The 17,776-nt window shown below is 48.8% G+C and overlaps 1 protein-coding gene across 1 annotated transcript; it reads left to right on the forward strand.

The window, feature by feature from the left end:
- Nucleotides 1–104: 104 nt before the first annotated feature.
- On the forward strand, nt 105–15,858 carry NCSTN (nicastrin). The gene is made up of 17 exons (XM_006267481.4): nt 105–237; nt 1,703–1,807; nt 2,495–2,618; nt 3,936–4,054; nt 5,191–5,336; nt 5,981–6,131; nt 6,701–6,810; nt 7,283–7,435; nt 8,580–8,684; nt 8,942–9,019; nt 9,184–9,353; nt 11,505–11,607; nt 11,868–11,963; nt 12,551–12,638; nt 12,776–12,930; nt 13,336–13,548; nt 15,140–15,858. The coding sequence occupies exons 1-17, from the start codon at nt 120–122 to the stop codon at nt 15,260–15,262; spliced, it is 2,157 nt and encodes a 718-aa protein (XP_006267543.2). The 5' UTR covers nt 105–119; the 3' UTR covers nt 15,263–15,858.
- The last annotated feature ends 1,918 nt before the right edge of the window (nt 15,859–17,776 follow it).

The raw sequence follows: 17,776 nt of genomic DNA on the forward strand, positions 1-17,776 counted from the left end.
CCATAGAGAGCGAGTCCTCCGGGGCGGAAGGAAGGGGTGGGGGGGTGCGTCGTGCGCAGGCGCACTACCCCCACCCCCTTTTCCCCCGGGCAGGGGCGGAAGCGGAAGTGCCAACCAAGATGGCGGTAGCGGCGGGGCAAGCCGGGGGGCTCCGGCGGGCGGGAGGAGGAGGACCCGGAGCCCCGTGGGGCGGCGGGGCGCTGCTCCGCGGGATCCTGCTCTGTGTGGCGGCCTCGGGTGAGTCTAGCTGAGGTGACCCCCAAGCAAAGCCCTTGGCCGAGGGCGACGGAAAGCCGGGCGGTTCAAACAACGCTGCTTTGCGTGCTGTTTTTCCCTCCCTCCCCCAGAGCACTGGGCTTGGCTCGGACCTCAGGGCAGGACCACGCTCAATACGAGACCGCGTCTTCCCCTCGCTCTCCTGACTCGCAGGTTCCTTGCAGGCGAGCCCAGCTTCAGCTGCGAGACTCGAAACGTTCGTTTCGAGGCCGTTTCAATGCCCTTCGTTTCGTTGCTTCGCTTCGAGCTCCAAACGAAGCAGCCGGCAAAACTTCGCGTAGCCCCGTGCTTCCTCCCGTGCGTTTCCTTCTGCCGGCCGGGGTGGCGCTGCCTGCTTGTAAAGTCGACCGCACGATTTTGGCGGATACAAAGCAAAAGTGGCAGACTAACTGACACGCTTAACGTGGCTCCAAGTGGGTTTTTAGATGCTGTTGCGAAGCATTATAAAGCAGACAGGCAATGCATTGACATTTTAAAGGTATGCCAGAGGCAAGGAGTTTGGGGTTTATCTCTTATTGGACCAACTGCATGGTTGGGATAAAGCTGGACACGCTTTTGAATGCAAGGTGTTCTTCCGATGGTCAAAATGTACAGAAGATGCAAAGGCTTGGTGAAAGGTGGATTCTCGCCGCTCCTGTATCAGGAGGATCATTGGTGATCAGTTTGCAACTCAGCCTGAGACCCAGCTGCAGGGAGTCGGCGGTGAAAGCCTGCCTGGCTGGGAGCAGCTATAAAGGATAACCAGGAAGTGCGGGTGGGGATAGAGAGGGAGTTAAGAGCTCCAGAAGCGAAGAGCAAGAGGGAGGAGGTGGTGGTGCCTGGGGAAAAGTACAGAGCCTGTCTCACTCCTCCCAAGCTCTGAAGGAAGGCTGCAAGTTTGGGGTTTGCCATTTGCATGTTTGCTTGGTTTGTTGATTTTCTTTTTTTTGTGGGGACAAGGCTGCCCCATGTAAAATAAACTGTCTGGAAACCTTGAACATGGTGCTGACTGGCTTTAATAAGGAAGCTGGGTGAGTGACCTGCTTCCAGTCATGATAGTAGAGAGGGAAATGTGGGCATACGAGCAGTGTGACCTTATCTGGAACATCCCACTAAAGTGGGTGGTGCGATAAAAGAAATTGCTCCCCGAAAATCCTTGCCTCTGGATAAAAGAGCTCCTGGCTCCCAATCCTGGCATGGTCCCCTGAAGCATTTTTTAGTGGACCCATCACGGGTGTTGTGTTTCTGACGTGCATTTGCAGTGATCATCACATAGTGCTCTTTGCTGATTTTTTTTATTTTTTTTTTTTTATTCCGTGTGTTCCTAAATAAACCAGTCAATGTACGTTCAGTATTTTTGGGCAGGGACAGAGGTAACAATTGTCAAAGAATGCTAAAAAATAATCTCTCCATCCTGTTCATCTTCAGTTTTGTCCTGCCTTTTCAGGTTCTTGTTGGGGTAATTCTGTGGAGAGGAAAATCTATATTACCTTAAATAAGACTGCCCCATGTGTTCGTCTCTTGAATGCTACTCATCAAATAGGCTGTCAGTGTAAGTATGACCGAGCACTTGTCTTTAGCAGTTCTTCTCCTTTAAGCTGGGAGGATGCAAGATAAGGGAGACGTGTGTACACCTTAAACATATGGGAAACCCTCAGATCCTATGCCTTTTCTGATCAGAGTTGTCCCAGAAGCAGACGCAGTTGAAAGAGTAATATAATGTAACTGTTTGCTTTGAGTTTAATCAGTTGGGCATCTTCCTTTTCCTCTCATGTCTCTAGGCTAGTATTTTAAAGCTAGATAGGTTATAAGCTTAGTTTAGTTTTGACTTTGTGCATGTGTGTGTTTGTGTGCTGTCAAGGTTTGGGGTTTCTTAGGCTGGGAAGAGGAGGAAGACAAATAAGGAACGCTGATTTTGAAGGGTTTCCACATTGTGGTTGGTGAAAGGGCTTCCTGCCAGTTAGCATGTTGCTGATTTGTGGTTGAACATCTTGTTTCCTCAGTAGAAGCTTTGCCCCACAGTGGATCTTGTCTGCTGTGGTTAAAGGATGGAAATGCACATGGTCTAACAAATAAGCTAGCATAGAGGGGTTCTCCAGCTCTTCCAGGCCGTGGGGTGAGCCATGGTTTAATTCAGACTGCCTTCTAGTCTCCTCCCTTCCAATACCCAGGAGGTGTACAGCTTTGAGGGAAATGGATTTCACTGAAACATGGTGATGTTGTGCATGTCTCTCTGCAGCCTCTATTAATGGAGATACAGGAGTGATCCATGTGGTTGAGAAGGAGCAGGACCTGAAGTGGGTGCTTTCAGATGGACCCCATCCTCCATACATGGTCCTGCTAGAAGGGGAGCTCTTCACCAGGTAATGGGCCACTGTCAGTGCTAACAATTATTGACCCTCCTCTCCTCTGAGATGACAAACAGGGGCACTGTAATTTGGTGGCCAAAACTCTGATTAGGACTCCAAGGAGAGATGCCTGTGGCTTTTTCAGTAGCCTCAGGTGGAATTTTAACCCAAGCAGGGTGTTTGAGGGACAGCCTTCCCATGGCTCATTTTATGGGTTGTTGCGCCCTTGCCACCCTCCAGAGAAGGCAGTGCTGAATATCGGTGCCTTGTTTAAAAAAGCATTTGTGCATTTGATGCGAGTTAGTACCTTGCTTGTTTGTCTTAATGGATGGTTTAGTAGTTCGAACAAAACTCAGGAGCCCAGTTCTACATCCATGGCAATTTGTGAACCCTCCTTAGGGTTGCGTTTACAAGCACTGGTAGAGGCTGTGAGGAAGAGCTTTAACGTGTAGTATAGAGCCTTAGCATAGCCTTGGAGGAATTATTTACATCTCAGCCTTTTTGGTAAGGTTTTGTTTTCCACTACAGTTTGAATTTCTATCTCTTTCTTCCTTCAGCACAGGATGTCATTTAAAAAAAATAGTAATGTTTAGGGAAGAAAAGGCCCTTTTCAGGGAGGGAAGCAGCATGTCAGTAACATCAATAACATTTGTCTGTTTTGGCTCTCGTTCCTATTGTCAGATGAATGAAGTCCTTGGCCATCTCTCTTGGACTTGACATTTGAGCTGAGAGATGCAGTGCCCAACCCACTTTCTTGTCCTGTCTGGGTCCGCAACTGGCCAAGTGGCCTGAGTGGGGGTGGGGAAATGACCTTCCCAAGGGGCTTGACACATCATCCAGCTGGGTGTCAGCAGTGCAAACCATGCAAGTGCTACATCACTGATGAGGATGCACGGTCAGCTTCATCTTTCCTTGATTTCACTTGGTGGTACCTGATCCTGGTCTGTGCCTAGGTCATGGTCCTATGCAGTACGTGGGTATTGGCTATCTGGAGTTGTGCTTATTCCCTCTGTTTTCCTGTTTCCTAAAGAGTTCTTCCTGGTGTGAACTGTGAGTGGGTGATGGAGTGGATTGTGTCAGTGGAGTAGGTGAGCTGTGTATTTAGTGTTCCAGTCCACTGCTTAATGATCGTGTAACCTCAGGGAAGTTGCTTTGTGCAGCCATGAGACATTAAAAAGTACAACTCTCAGGAATGCCGCAGGGACTTCATGAATATTTTTATTTATTTTAATTATTTTTCATGAGGGTCTTTGATCCTTTCACTGTCTTCCCCTCTGAGATCGGTAGAGTATGCTGGTCTGTTTTACCCCCATTTCTTTTTTTTTCTTCCAGGGAGCTATTGCAACAGCTGAAGGGAACCTCACGAGTTTCTGGGCTGGCTGTGGCCCTCTCCAGACCGAGTCCTTTACCAGGATTCTCCCCTGGCTTAAAATGCCCCAATGATGGGTTTGGTAAGGAAACATTTCATCCTTATGGTCGCTGGGGAAGGTAGCATTTCCTGGGTGTGTGATCAAAGTGGGAAGGAGCTTGCCAATTGGCGAGTTTGGCATTTGCTGAATGCTCAAGTTAGGATTCGGGCTTGGTGCACGCTCTAGGCATGAGTCGCTTGTGCTGGACTTCTTCAGAATTCAGAAGCACTGGGGTAGGAGACTTCCAGAGGGGCCTGAGAGCTCCAGGAAATAACATCAGTGGTTCTGCAAAGAGATTGTAAGGTTTGGGGGGTGGGGATTGGGTTTTTTCCCCCCTTCTGTCAGAGCTGACTTAGTCTTCCTGCTGTTTGTCTTTTGGATGAGACCTAAAACTCATCCTGACCACTCATGGTCATTAAAAGAACTTGTGACTGTTCCTGCAGAGCTGGCGTGTTAAACCCACATCCCTGGCCAAATTTCAGCATGCTTCACTGCCTCTTTTTATTCCCTCTGCATTTTCAACCATGCACTTGTTTGATTGGTTGTTCACTATTTGTCCTAAACTATTGCCACGTATTGCTAACCCATGCTGTACATCCTACCTTAGAAGTGGCTGCATTTTGCTGGGTGAAGAGATTCCCTCGTTCTGTATAATCTGTACTGTGCTGTGGGGGTGCTCTGTGGTGAAAGGTGCCATGTAAATGCACAGAATTCGTTTTAGTGTGGTATTTTTGCGTTTGTCATACCCTTCACTTTATGGTGCTCATGCAGTGTTAGTGGCTGGCACCTTATAAATGCCTTAGAGGTATGTTTATCTCATGACAGAGCTCACGGAGTGCTTGCTTATATGGTTGCCTTTTGCAGTATAATGTTTCTCTGTGTGCATCTTGCACTCTCTCAGCATGTGATAAATACTCATTGTGTGCTCATGCCAGCCTCTTGGCATGTGATAGCATTAAATGTGTGCCTGTGTGTCATTCTCTTGGCATGCCACAGCTATCTCTTCTCCTCTTGCCACATGCAGCGACCACATCCATCTCTGCTTTTGTCAGTCGGTTTCTTAGCCTGGAACGATGTTCTCTGTACTTACTGCTGTTCTCTCAGCAGGCCCTACCTTTCCTACAGGCAGCTCTGTTCCCTCAATGAATTTGATCTGCTCATTTTTTCTCTGCTTCCAGGTGTTTATTCTAATGATTATGGCCCTCAGTATGCCCACTGCAATTGGACTGTGTGGAACCCTCTTGGAAATGGGATTTCTTATGAGGATTTTGATTTCCCCATCTTTCTACTTGAAGATGCCAATGAGACTCAAATTATTAAGCAGGTACTCTCCCTTAGCATCTGTAAGAGGAGAGGTTAACACTGCCTATTTAAGTAGAACTATCCTTTTCCTCCCCGCTGTATCCCATGCTTATCGGAGATGTCAACTCCCAAAAATAAGTGACGTTTACCAATCTTGCTATAGCGTAACAGGCAGTGGATCAAGGGTAACTGGCTGGGGTTTTTTGTGAAGGGGGAAACAAATGAAAATGATATTCACTCAGGATTTAAGGGGACAACATTTACCTACTTTTGTATAGTTCTTGGACATCTTTAAAAGGAATGTGGTGTGTTAAGAGAGAAACATTCCTTTCCACATAACAGGCAATGTTGTCTCACTATTTATATTATGGTAACACATTAAAGCCATAACTTTAATGAACATGGCCGCATTGTGCTGAGCACTATATGTACAGTACAAAGCAGTCCCTGCCCCAGAGAGCTTCCAGTAACAGTAGACAAGACAGGCAGTAAGTGGAAGGGAAAATAGGCACAGGCAAGGGAAGGGAGAGAAATAACTTGCCTGAGATCACCCAGCTAGTCATGTGCAGAACTAGCATGAGAATCTGTCCCCCAAGTAGCAATCCACAATACCATACCATTATATAAGGACTCAGTTATTTATTGTCATGTGTATCTTTGCCTCAGTGCTACCGAGACCACAACCTGCCTCAAAATGGCTCCATCCCAGAGTACCCACTGTGTGCCATGCAGCTCTTCTCCCACATGCACGCTGTCACCAGCACAGTCACCTGCATGAGGCGCAGGACCATCCAGAGCACGTTCAGCCTCAACCCAGGTGAGTGTGCTCCAGCAGTGCAGTGTAAGGCTGGCAGTGGGAACTCCCAACAGGCAGGACCACTGCCACAGCTTGTCCAATGAAAAGAAGGACATGCAACCACCAGCTTGCTAAAGTATAGCTCCTGACCCTGCTCTCACTTTCAGCATGACATTTTCCTCTGTGGGCACTGTAGGATGTAGCATGAAGATGGGATATTGCCCAAACATTCCCTGCTAAAACCTGTTGTACCCAGGCACCCCACATCTCAGTGTGGAAAATGACTATCTTTCCTCAGTCCAGAAAGTATTTAAATAGACCTGTGATCTTCACGATCCTTGCAGGTAGTCCTTTTGGCCCTTGACTGAGTGAAATTTGGCTTTTTCTTGCATAAAGGACTCTGGAATCCCTTCTTTGTCCCGGATTCCCCACAGCCAGAAAACAGCCTTGTTGACTAGGAAGGGGCTTGCTGCTACTGTATCGTGGCAAGCCATGGACTTCCCAGGGTACGCAGAATGACTGTTCCCTGCTTGTTATTACTGCCAGAATCCTTGTTTGAGTCATGGTGTCTCTTCCCATCTGATTTCTAGAAGAGTTTTGCGACCCTCTGATCGATTATAATGTGTGGAGCACCCTGAAACCCATCAATACCTCTAGCAAAATGCACCCTTCAGATGAAGTCATCATGGTTGCTGCTCGAGTACGTGCTGATGCATTGTTTTTCTGTGCTGGAGGTGGGAGGGGAAGATGCATGGGGTTAGTGCCCAATCCTTCCCATAATCCTTGTCTCCTGCTCTGAATCTGGCTAACTAGCTGTGGTCAGTAACATGATGCATCTTACAGCCTTTATTTAAATGGTACTTGTCTTTGTTGGTTCACCTAAGAGCTCCTAGGTTCTATTTCCGACTCTGATGTTCTTCATGAGTTTGGACAAGTTGCTTGGTCTCCATTTCCGGCTCTTAAAATGGAGACAAACTTGATTCTCTCCCATCGAGACTGGGAGGGCATCCTTGTTGCTTAGGTCTCTGTCTCTAGGGCAGTTGGAGTTGGGGTATGAAGCTTCTGGTTGGTTCTTACCGACTCGTGTCTCCCAGGTTTCTATTCTGCCAGCATCCCAGAATGCCATTGTCACAGTGGGCATGCCAAGTACTTACTCCTGTTGATGCTTTCAGCTTGACAGCCATTCATTCTTCTGGAACCTAGCCCCTGGGGCGGAGAGCACCGTCTCCTCCTTTGTGACCCACTTGGCTGTTGCCGAAGCCCTCCACAAAGTGCCAGATATTCAGTCGTTGCCCAGGAACATCATGTTCACCTTCTTCCAAGGGGTAAGGTCATCCTTGTCACTGGTTTGCTTGTCATGGGCTATCAAGGCAGGCCCTTAGCCTTTCTATAGCAGGTCCCAAAAAAACAGGGCCCCCAGTCCTTCTGCTCCTGCCCTGCTCCAAGCCACAAGCCCCTTCTCAAACCCTGGTCTGTACTCCACAAACAGCAAAAGGGTGAAGTTCAAAAGTGTAGTTCTCCCTCAGTTCCTCGTGAGAGAGCTGCTCTGAAGCCACCAACATCTGTGTCATGGAGTTTCTAGGGATATCGCTCTGAAGTACTGTAGCTAGTTTAGAGGGTAAAATGATGTAAAGTAGCTTTGCAAACCTGAAGTGATGTAGTTCCCGTATTCCTAGGGCAGGGCTGGGACTTGAGCTTCCCCTCTGTAGTAACAGCCAGAGGCACCTCTACCCTGTCCTGCCAGGATGATGGACTTGACAGACTAATAGAGGGCTTCTCACTAATTTCTCATCCCTGCCAATCTCGAAGCCTGTTCTCTGCCCTTCTCCTTCCCTCCCTCCATCAGTCAGCATGGATTACAGTAGCCAAGCTTTAAATCCTAAACTGAAACCAGGAGAGGCGAGATTAAAAATATATGGGCTCTCTGCAGTGAAATGCAGCTTATTTCCAAGAGCACAGTGCTGGCAATGGCAGCTGCATTGAGGCAGGGTAAACTCTTGGGGGAGGGGAGAAGGGAGAGTGGACTGATGGTTAACAGCTGATGTTCCCCTCAAGGCATCAGCCCTGATGGTCTTGTTTGTGCAGCTCTGTGAAGTTGGCTCCGCTGTCCTGAGGTGTGGCCATGTGACATTCCCCATGCACCCTTGCCACTGTGGGGACCTGTAATCAGTACCTCCTTGGGAAGGGCAGTCACAGTGCTGTGGGCTGGATGGCCCCTGGGTGCTTTACATGTGACATGTGAAAAGTCACAAGGTTCTGCTGCCTAGGAGTCTGGGAAAGGTGTTAGTCCGCTTGCTGTCTTTCAGAGAGAGTAGGAAAGATCCTTTCTGTAGATACCTTCTCCCCCCTCCCCTAGTCATCCACCACATCCCCCAAGTTATGCCTCTTCTTCCACACCACCTTGTTCATGCTTGACTTCTTGAACTTGCCACAGGCTCGTGGCTGATAAATGAACTTGTTCTGTCACAGGAAACCTTCGATTACATTGGCAGCTCCAGGATGGTGTACGACATGGAAAACAACATATTTCCCATTAGGCTGGACAACATTTATGCCTTTCTGGAGCTGAGCCAGGTGTGTATTGAATTTCTCCCTCCCCACCTTCGGTGAAAATTCAGCTGTGGTTTTCCTAGTCAACCCTTCCCCTTGTTGCTCTCCAGCTTCTGCTTCCTGTCTTTACCCTGTTATTTCTATCCTATTTCACGATCACTATAAATCCCACCCTCTCTCTGATTCCCTTGGTCTGTGTGGGGTTGGAGTTGGTTGGTTCCTCTGTACCAGCTCTTTGTTTAGATCTGCTGTGTGTTAATAGGCAGCTCTTTTTCTTTCAGGTGGCTTTAAGGAACAACTCTGTTTTGTGGGTGCACACAGACCCCATCTCTCAGAAGAATGAATCTGTTCAGTTGCGGGTAATGCAGTGTGATTTGAGTCTCCCATCCAAGCCAACCCAGCCCTGATCCTGCTTGAGATCTGATGTGATCCCAGTTCAGGGTGACTCAGCTGCCCCCTATAGCCAAACAGAGTAGGATTTCAAGCTCTAGATCATTGCTGTTTTTTCCTTATCTCCTTTCAGGTTAAAAACCTTGTGGCAGCTTTGACCAAAAGCAGCCTGGATGCAAATGTGACTTTGCAGGAGGTCAGTCAGTCTCAGCCTCTCCCCCCTTCGTCCTTCCAGCGCTTCTTGAGAGCCAGGAACATCCCAGGGGTAGTGCTAGCTGATCACCGCACGTCCTTCCACAACAGGTACCTACCCATCCTGGGGAGTCTGCAATGGAGGATTGGTGGGTTTGGGTAGTTTGTGACTTGCTTCTGGTCTGGAGCTTAAAGTCCAGCGGACAAATAAAATCTCAGCTTTGAAGCTGCAGCCTCAGAAACTGCTTATCACTCTGAAGCAGATGCAGTGCAGGCAGCAGCAACTCCTTCCTATCACCTTGCTGACTTGCCAAAGCCTGGACTTGGGCACCAAAGAGGAGCTTAGGTGTCCATGGTCTGCTTGCTCTTTAGCTCAGGGATGAATCTGGCAGTGAGGGCACTGGTTGTGATGTGGACACCTGTTCACTAGGAACTGGAATGACTCGTCGTCCCCCTGCACACACAGACCATGCACGCCTCCCCGCACCTCATGCCGCAGTGGCCACCAGACAGCTGCTCCTTTCAGTCCAAACGCAGTGGTAGATTTGAAAGGGCAAGTCAGAACAAGGCCAGTGGTATCCCAGAGATTGGGGCAGATGTTCTCGAGTGCCTACAACTCTGGTGTCCAAACAAAAGAACTTAAATGTTGGAGTTGCCAAGCGGCTGAGTCCAGCCACATTGGCAAAAAGGGATTCATCTGGAACTTAGAGCTGGACCCTGGTCTCTGGCCCTGTGTGCTAAACTGCAGACGCTGCCCGGCCAGCTCTCTTCTAATGTAAGAATTCCCAGGTTCCAAGGAATTATACTGGAACCCTGAAGGCCATCAGATAAACCCAAGCACTTGATCTTCTCTGTGCTCCACAGTAGGGAAGCCAGTACATAGGGATTCTCATTGAATCCAGCAAGTTCCCCCATTTGGGCTGGGGCCCCCTTCCTCTACAATACAGACAGAGGCCTTCCCCAGCTTACTGAAAGCATTGTGGTATCACCAGTAAACAGAGGAGGAGGGAAGCCTCTGGAGAAGACCATGAAAGCTTGACACAAGGCAAAGTCTTTCTGGCCCCACAGGCCAAACTCTCTGCATGCGAGTGCAGCCAGCAGAGGGCAGCCCAGCCTCCTGAAATATGGGCTGTGGGGTGTGCAGTGTCATATAGAGATGTTGTAGGGGGGGAGGCAGTGGGAAGGTGGGGGAGAGAGGGACAGAAGGGAGTAGGGAAGCAAACGCATGCCATGTAATTGAACAGGCACAACATAATTATTCTGACAACCGAAAGAAATCCAGTTTTGTATAGAAAATGTTCCCTGCAGCTGGCTGCGAGCCAGAGGTGAGCAAATGGCAACTGAGCGTGCCCGAGCCTCATCTGCTTTTCCAGAAGCTGCTTTTTTTTTTTTAATACATCTTTCTATTTGTGGTGGCAGGAAGCCACAGGCATTGGAAAGCACTTCCATTCACCCCCCCCCACCTTCCCAAATGCACTGCAGAGTGTGGCACAAGGGTCCTCTCCTCTCTGGGTCTGGAGGGGAGAGGAGGGATCCCTTTCAGGTTGTCTTTCCCCCCCACCTCATATATACCCCTCTCCCTCTGATCTCTGTCACACAGTCTCCATAGACAGCATGGGAAAACAACCCATTTACAGACCCAAGTGCCCTGCTGCTCTGGGGATCCTGGAGGGTTTGGGGCAAGAGCAGTACCTCTCTCTTGTTTTGCTGACTGTCCCTCAGTTTTGCAGAATGGTGTTGAATGGTCCCATCCAACCTGGAACCACAGCACATTGCGCTGGGCTTTGCGCCCAGCCCTTGGTTCAGCTGTGCGCTGCTGCAGATGTCTTGATGCAAGACTGTCACCAAGTGAACTTGGATTCTCGTTCTGCTCCATGTAGGAGAGTCCAGTAGAGGAGGGAACTGAGAACAAGGGGCTTTGTCTCTAATCGACGTAGCCCTGAGCAGGGCCGTTTCCCTGCTCCATACCTCAGTTTCTCCATCGCCTGATGGATGGGATAATGCCTGTCTGGCTGAGGGCTAGTCCCTGCTTGTAAATTGCTTTGAGATCCTCAGATGGGAGAAGCTGCAGAAGGGCCAAGTTAATTATAAAGCCTCATTAAATGGTTTAAGAAGCGTGTGGGAGGCCAACACTGGCAAGGCTGTGACTCTTCTCCCAGGAGACACTCCTGCTCACTGCTTCAGGCACGGACTGAATTGAATTCCATGCCCTGTGGTTTCTTTCCGCCCCCTTCCCCAATCCCGTTTGCATTCTTCTTTCAGATATTACCAGAGCGTGTACGACACTCCAGAGAACATCCTGGTGGACTACCCTGCAGGGCTTAGCCCCGAGGAGGCTCTGATCTATGTCACAGACACAGCTAAGGTTCTTGGGGAACATTTTCCTTTGTCCATTGCAAGGCAGCAAGATGAGGCCTGTGGGTTGGGCAGGGTGCATGTGGCAAGGGTGGTTTCTCCGTCCGTTGCTGAGGGCTCGGGTGCTATATATCACTATGGTGGCATTAGCTGCTGAGATGCTAGCAGGCTGTAAGCACTTTGATGGATGTGTGGGTATTGGCAGGCTTTCCTTCCCTGTTGCACTGGGCCTGCCTATCTTGATTAACACGGAGCCCTCTTCTCTTGCAGTCCCTGGCAGAAGTAGCCACAGTGGTGGCCCGTGCTCTCTACCAGCTTGCGGGGGGGAACGGCAGCACCTCTGCTATTCAGGCAGATCCAGAAACGGTATGAGCAGATGGAATTCAGGCCCTGGCATCCATGCTGAGCTCTCACGTATTTCCCTTCTGTCTCTGTTTATATATGTTTACACAGCATGCTGTCCTGTCTGTCTCCACGGGTGCTTGCCTCCCCCTCTCCCTTTCCCCAGCATCACCGAATGAATAACATGTTACCCTTCCATCAGGATCCCAGCATCCTACAAATGCTCCCCACATAGCCCATACAAGACAGAGCAAAGCTAATCCTCATTCTACAGAGCAGGCAAGGGAAACCGAGGCACATATGCAGTGTCCTGGCCTAAACCATGCAAGTAGTCAGTGGCAGAGATGGGGATAAAGCCCAAGAATCATGAATCCAAACCTTATGCTTCAGCTACTAGATCACACTGCCTCCCAGAGCTGCACATGGAACACAGACATGCCCTGGCTCCAAGCTCAGTGCATTGAGCCAGTGGAAGTACGTCCTAATTCATCTTCTGCAGCTGAATACTGAGAAGACAAATGTTGCTGCATTGAGGTCCTCTGTTTTCTTCTCTCACTGATCTCTCCTTTCATGTTATTGAACTAATGAGCCAATCTCACTCTTGTTTCCAGGTCTCCCGGATGCTCTATGGGTTTCTGATTAGAGCCAATAACTCTTGGTTCCAGTCCATCATTAAACAGGACATGAAAATCATCATGGGTAAGCAATACAAGGGGAAGAATCTGGGGATGGTTAGTCCTTTCTCTGTCACCTGGCAGTTTTTATGGGGCGCTCTAGTAACACCTTTTGCTTCTGGTGTGCTCCATGCCAATCCCACTTCTCTCTGCCTATACTAGTTGACAACGTTCCCCAGCACTACATTGCTGTTAACAGCCCAGTGAACACCACCCAACTGGTACAGTCGGTGTTGGTCAACCTCACAGGCACAGTTGTCAACTTCACCAAGGAGGAGTGCCAGAACCCTGAAAAAATGTCCAGCCCTGAGAAGGAGGTAAGTGGAGTAAAATTGAGGGTGTTGGGGATGGGAACAGGAGCACTGAGCAAGTGAATTCCACTCACCTCTATGAGACCTCTCTGTTCTGTATTCACCCTGTTGAAGAAGGTTGAATGAAGGAAAAAAATCCCTCGTCCTTAAGACACAGAGAGAAGTGGAAAGGTATTGCCAACAGAGAGGCCCTACCAGCTGCACCACTGCCCGAGGATGGAAATGGAAATACTCCTCTGGGCTGAGTGAAACTTGAATGCACCAGTCTGAGGGTGATGGCTGGTGTTCAGTGACCTTCCTACAGTCAGTTAAGCTCTTCCCTGTCCAAGGCAATGAGTGTGGTTTCAACCCAAAAAGCTCACTGGGATTCTTTCTGTGCCCTGCTCTAACTCCCCTGTGCTCTCTTTACAGCTATATGAATATTTCTGGGCGCAGGGTCCCAGAGACCCAAACTCAACCTCACGAATCCCCTTCTGCGTCCAGTCAACTGTCCGCCTAAGCAAAGCCCTCTCTCCTGCCTTCGAGCTGAAGCAGTGGGGCTCCACAGAGTACTCCACATGGACAGAGAGTCGCTGGAAGGACATCCGGGCCCGGATATTTCTTGTAGCCAGCAGAGAGCTAGAGGTGAGATGAACCACGTCTGTCAGAAAATACCTCAGAAAGACTCTGAGAAATAGGCAAAGTTGTCATGGCTTGTGATAGCGCCTCCTGGCAAGCTTTGCATCAGACAGTTAGCTGTCACAGCACCTCATGCTATCAACCAGAGTGGGGGTTGGTCAACTCTTGAGAGCTCACAGATGATGCTCTTCCTCTCAAGTCATTGTGCTGCTTGCTATAGATGGTCTTTTTGGAGATAGGACACAAATCTAGACGTCTCCAGGATTTTTGGGGGATGGTTAAAGAGCCTGTGACACTTTGCAAGGTTCAAGGGATTGACTTCAGTGTCCAATAAAATTCCAGCTTGATTCCTTCTGATTCCTTAGCATTCCCCTTGTAGTTCTAGCTGTAGTTGTTCAGTGATGCTGTGAACTATGGAGCTTCTTCTGTATTCCATCCCAGTTTAAACTGAAGGTCAGTGCTGTCTATCATGCATGTTAAGTGCAGAAAACACCCTGGGATCCTATGGATGAACAGGACATTGCAAATAACACAATATTCTACAAAATAAGTGTGGACTTTGCAAAACTCATGGAGGCAGGAATGTCCTTAGTGTATTTGCTTGTGGAGCACAGTTCTGCAGAGACACCTAGTCCTTGTAAAGACTGACTCTAGCCTTCATGGTGGAGGAAAACCTCTGCAAGAAGTAAATGGTTGAAGTGCTGTTGTTTGGATCCACAGCCGGGCTGGAAAGGTTCGACACCCCCTTGAGATCTTATCCCTAATTGCGGCAACTGCAATGTTGACGTGATCTCCCTTCTAATGACACGTGAGCCTGTGACCTAAAGGCCATGTTATGTGTATGCACAAACCAGCAGAAAGGGGAGTCTTGGTTCAACTTTTTAAAGAAGGAATCAAGGAATTTCTGGTCTTTTAAGGCTGCAAAATCAGGCTCTGACATTTTTAATGGAATGGACTTTGATTTCCCTACCTGTGAGGTGCCTTGCTGCCTTGGCAGCTTGATAGTGGGATCAATCACAGAGATAGTCGCATGTTTGAGGTGAAAGCAGAGACTTGCATCTCATCTCAATTTCTTGGCATCATCTTCAGTCAGATGATGAAATTCGTTCTGCAGTTGTCACTTTGTTATTTGAAGGCTTGCGTGTCAGCAAAGTAAGGGTTACCTTTGAGATATCAGTGAGTTCCACAGTCTTAGAGCTAAAATGGAACAGCCAGGGTTAGAGCTAGCAATTAAGATGCTCTTGGGCTGAGACCCCTCAGGCTCTTGGGCATTGTCAAGGAACCTGATTCAAGCGTGAGATGATCCCATTTCTGTCCACTACCGGGTTCCTTACCCTCTCCTCTGAAGTAGCAAATGCTGATTCTTGCTGAAGATGGGGATCTGATCTAGTCTCTAGTGGAAATGACAGTCTCTGACCCAAAGAGATTATCACCTCCTTGCATGCCCCTTGTGTAAAATGCTTCAGGTCATCTCCTTCGTGGACACCTCTAGCAGGCACTTGGGTTCAATGCAAACCCTTGGCCACAATGCAGAGGCGACTAGACTGCCACTATTTCACGTACTGATACGTGTCTGTCCTTTCTCACCCCCTCCTAGATCATCACGCTGGTGGTGGGCATCGCCATTCTCATCTTCTCGCTCCTCGCAACCTACTTCATCAATGCCAAAGCAGACGTGCTCTTCAGCAGCCCACCGGACCCTGGGGCCACGGCTTATTGAGGCTGCTCCTCTGGGGTGTGGAGCCCCAGCACTCATACTACAACTGTACTGACTAGATCTACACTGGAATAGCCCTCTTGGGCGAGAGGGACATAGATGAATCACTACTCCAGAGTCTCCAGGGTGAGCTCGAGAACCAAGGCCCTCACAGAAGAAATGTTCCCTAAGAAACCTGTGCTGGCCAAGCCCTAAAGAGATCATGGCTGCTTCGGGTTTTGGGAACTTTTTTTTTCATTTGTCCTCTCTTCTGGGCAATTCAAAAGGATTTAATGCTGCTTGGACCAAGCTGCTGTGGATGCGTTTCCAAAGTGGAGACAGGTGTGAAAAAACATGAAGGAAACCCCTCAGAGATGATATATATGGACAGCAGGCTTCTGTGGCTTCCTGAGATCCCTGACTGCCCCTTTGCTTCTGGAAGAATTGTCCAGGAGTTGCTGTGAATCTGTGTATACTACAATGCAAGCAGGGGAAGAGATGCTGAACAATTAGATGAGAGATGTACTTTTTTTTTTCAATAGTGCAATATTTCAGGGTGGGACTTGTACATATATAAATAGCTTCGTTTAATTAAAAAGGAATTGCCACTTACAAATTAACCCCGTTGCTTGTGTTGTCTTAATTGCAGCTCATAGAACCAAAGGGCTCTTGGGAATGGAATCTGTTGGGTGTTGCCATAGTGGTTGCTCATGGGGAAAATTGAACTCACCTTAATCTTTTCCTTGCAACAGAGCTTTCCTTTCTTAGTGAAATAGGGCTGGAGCTGACTTACCTTGTCTGTCTTGTCCAGTGCAACTCAAAGCTCTTTGAGACGGGCTTCTCTGTGCTTATGGGCTACACCCAGGTCACTAATTATATCTGTAACACATGAGTACAAATGAGGAAACTGCACCTGAATCAACAGCACTGCTCAGTCCCATGCAGGATTGGGCACTTATAGCTGGCACCTGGGGCTGATTTGACTCCAGGAGACCCAGCCACCAAACTGCCCTGTTTTTTCACTGTATCAGGTTTATTTCCTTCAGTATTCCTGATCAGAGTCCAGCCTATGATGGCTACATTCAAAGGGAACAGCTCGGAGCTAGGCAGCCCCAAGGCGGACGTCATCTCCTCCTCCCCAGGGGCCAGCCAGCCTCACTGCTTTGTTTTTAACAGTCTGTTCTGAGTTGTCCGTCTGATTCTTGAAGTAACCAGGGCGGGGGTCTTTGTGTGCCTCCCTTGAGGAGACTATAGTTGAAGCTGGTCCTGCTTTGAGCACAGGGTTGGACTAAATGATCTGAGGTCCCTTCCTACCCTCATTTTCTATGATTCTCCTTACCACTGCCTCTCCTTCAGGAAGCCATTCCCCAAACTCAGAGCAGTGTACCCTTGCCTGGTTTCTTCTCCTTTCTCCTACTGGAAGCAATGAAACCCTGCCAGTGTCAGGTCAAGTTGAGGCCCCCTTTGCATTGTTACTGTGAAACCCTTTGCCTATCCAACATCTGACCCATCCCAGTTCTAGAATCACACCAGTGTGCCCAGGATGGTTCCAGTTGCATCATATTGCAGAAATAGTCTGTGCTGGTGATGCAGGGGGCTTCAAAAGTTGTTCTTATTTTACTTTCCATTTCCTAAAATGGTGTTTTCCTAAAGATTGGCAAAGACCTTCATTTCACTCGGTACAAATTCTTTTAAGATCTCTGGATGAAGGGTGCTACGCAAGGGCCAGTTGGAATGACTGCTGCAGCTTGTCATCAAACCGTGTCAATACAAACAGGACTTCAGCCCCATTTTTAATTTTAGAGAAGTCTTTTTCATCTCCCTCCAGACCCAGCTTTAGTGTGTTTGCTGTTTTTCTGAAGGTTACTGGCTGGCTTCTCTTCCCCCCCTCCTTGGTATTTATCCATGTGCGAATAGAGAAATAAACCTTCCCCCCCACCACCACCACCCCCTGTTCGTCAGTCCCAGCTTTTTGTTCCGCAGCCGATCGCTGGCGAGGCTAACAAACAGCTGCCTCTGTTGTCTGTGCCTACGCCACTCCTTGGATGGCCAACAGGTCTCCCTGCGGACAGAGCAGTAAGCAACCCTCCTATCACTGGCTGACAAAGGGAGCGGAGAAACAAGGGGCCAGGCAGGAAAGCAGAGCAGCAGAGACACATTTTCTCGCTGCTGCCAATGCTGGAAAACACCAAAAGTCTTTGCTTGACTGTCAGCCCAAAACTGACTCTGAGCTTGGGATTTCAGAGTCCCTCCCGCACCCTCCATGCCAGCAGTCTCCCCTTGCTGTGAGCGAGGAAACGGCCCTCCCAGCGCTCCTCCTCTGGTTCTGCCATGGGCTGGGACTAGTTCAGCAATTTGGGTTCCCGGCTTGCCCTGTTGGGTCAGAGTCCTTTCTCTTTGGAGAGTCAGGCCTGGATGTTGGCTTTGAGGCAGGCACGCAGGACTGTGGTTCTCCCAACAGCTCTAAGGAATTACAAAATTTGCCTCCGAATCTGGTTTCTATTCTTGGTTCTGCACAAATTTGGTGATGAGTGACTT

Source organism: Alligator mississippiensis, chromosome 15 (assembly GCF_030867095.1).
Source record: "Alligator mississippiensis isolate rAllMis1 chromosome 15, rAllMis1, whole genome shotgun sequence".
In the NCBI taxonomy this organism is placed as follows: Eukaryota; Metazoa; Chordata; order Crocodylia; family Alligatoridae; genus Alligator; species Alligator mississippiensis.

Bases quoted from the DNA above. Each gene is read 5' to 3' on its own strand.
- NCSTN (XM_006267481.4), top strand. From the start codon at position 120: ATGGCGGTAGCGGCGGGGCAAGCCGGGGGGCTCCGGCGGGCGGGAGGA. The intron at 2,619-3,935 runs GTAATGGGCCAC...TTTTTCTTCCAG, and splicing joins GAAGGGGAGCTCTTCACCAG to GGAGCTATTGCAACAGCTGA. The intron at 11,964-12,550 runs GTATGAGCAGAT...TCTTGTTTCCAG, and splicing joins TTCAGGCAGATCCAGAAACG to GTCTCCCGGATGCTCTATGG.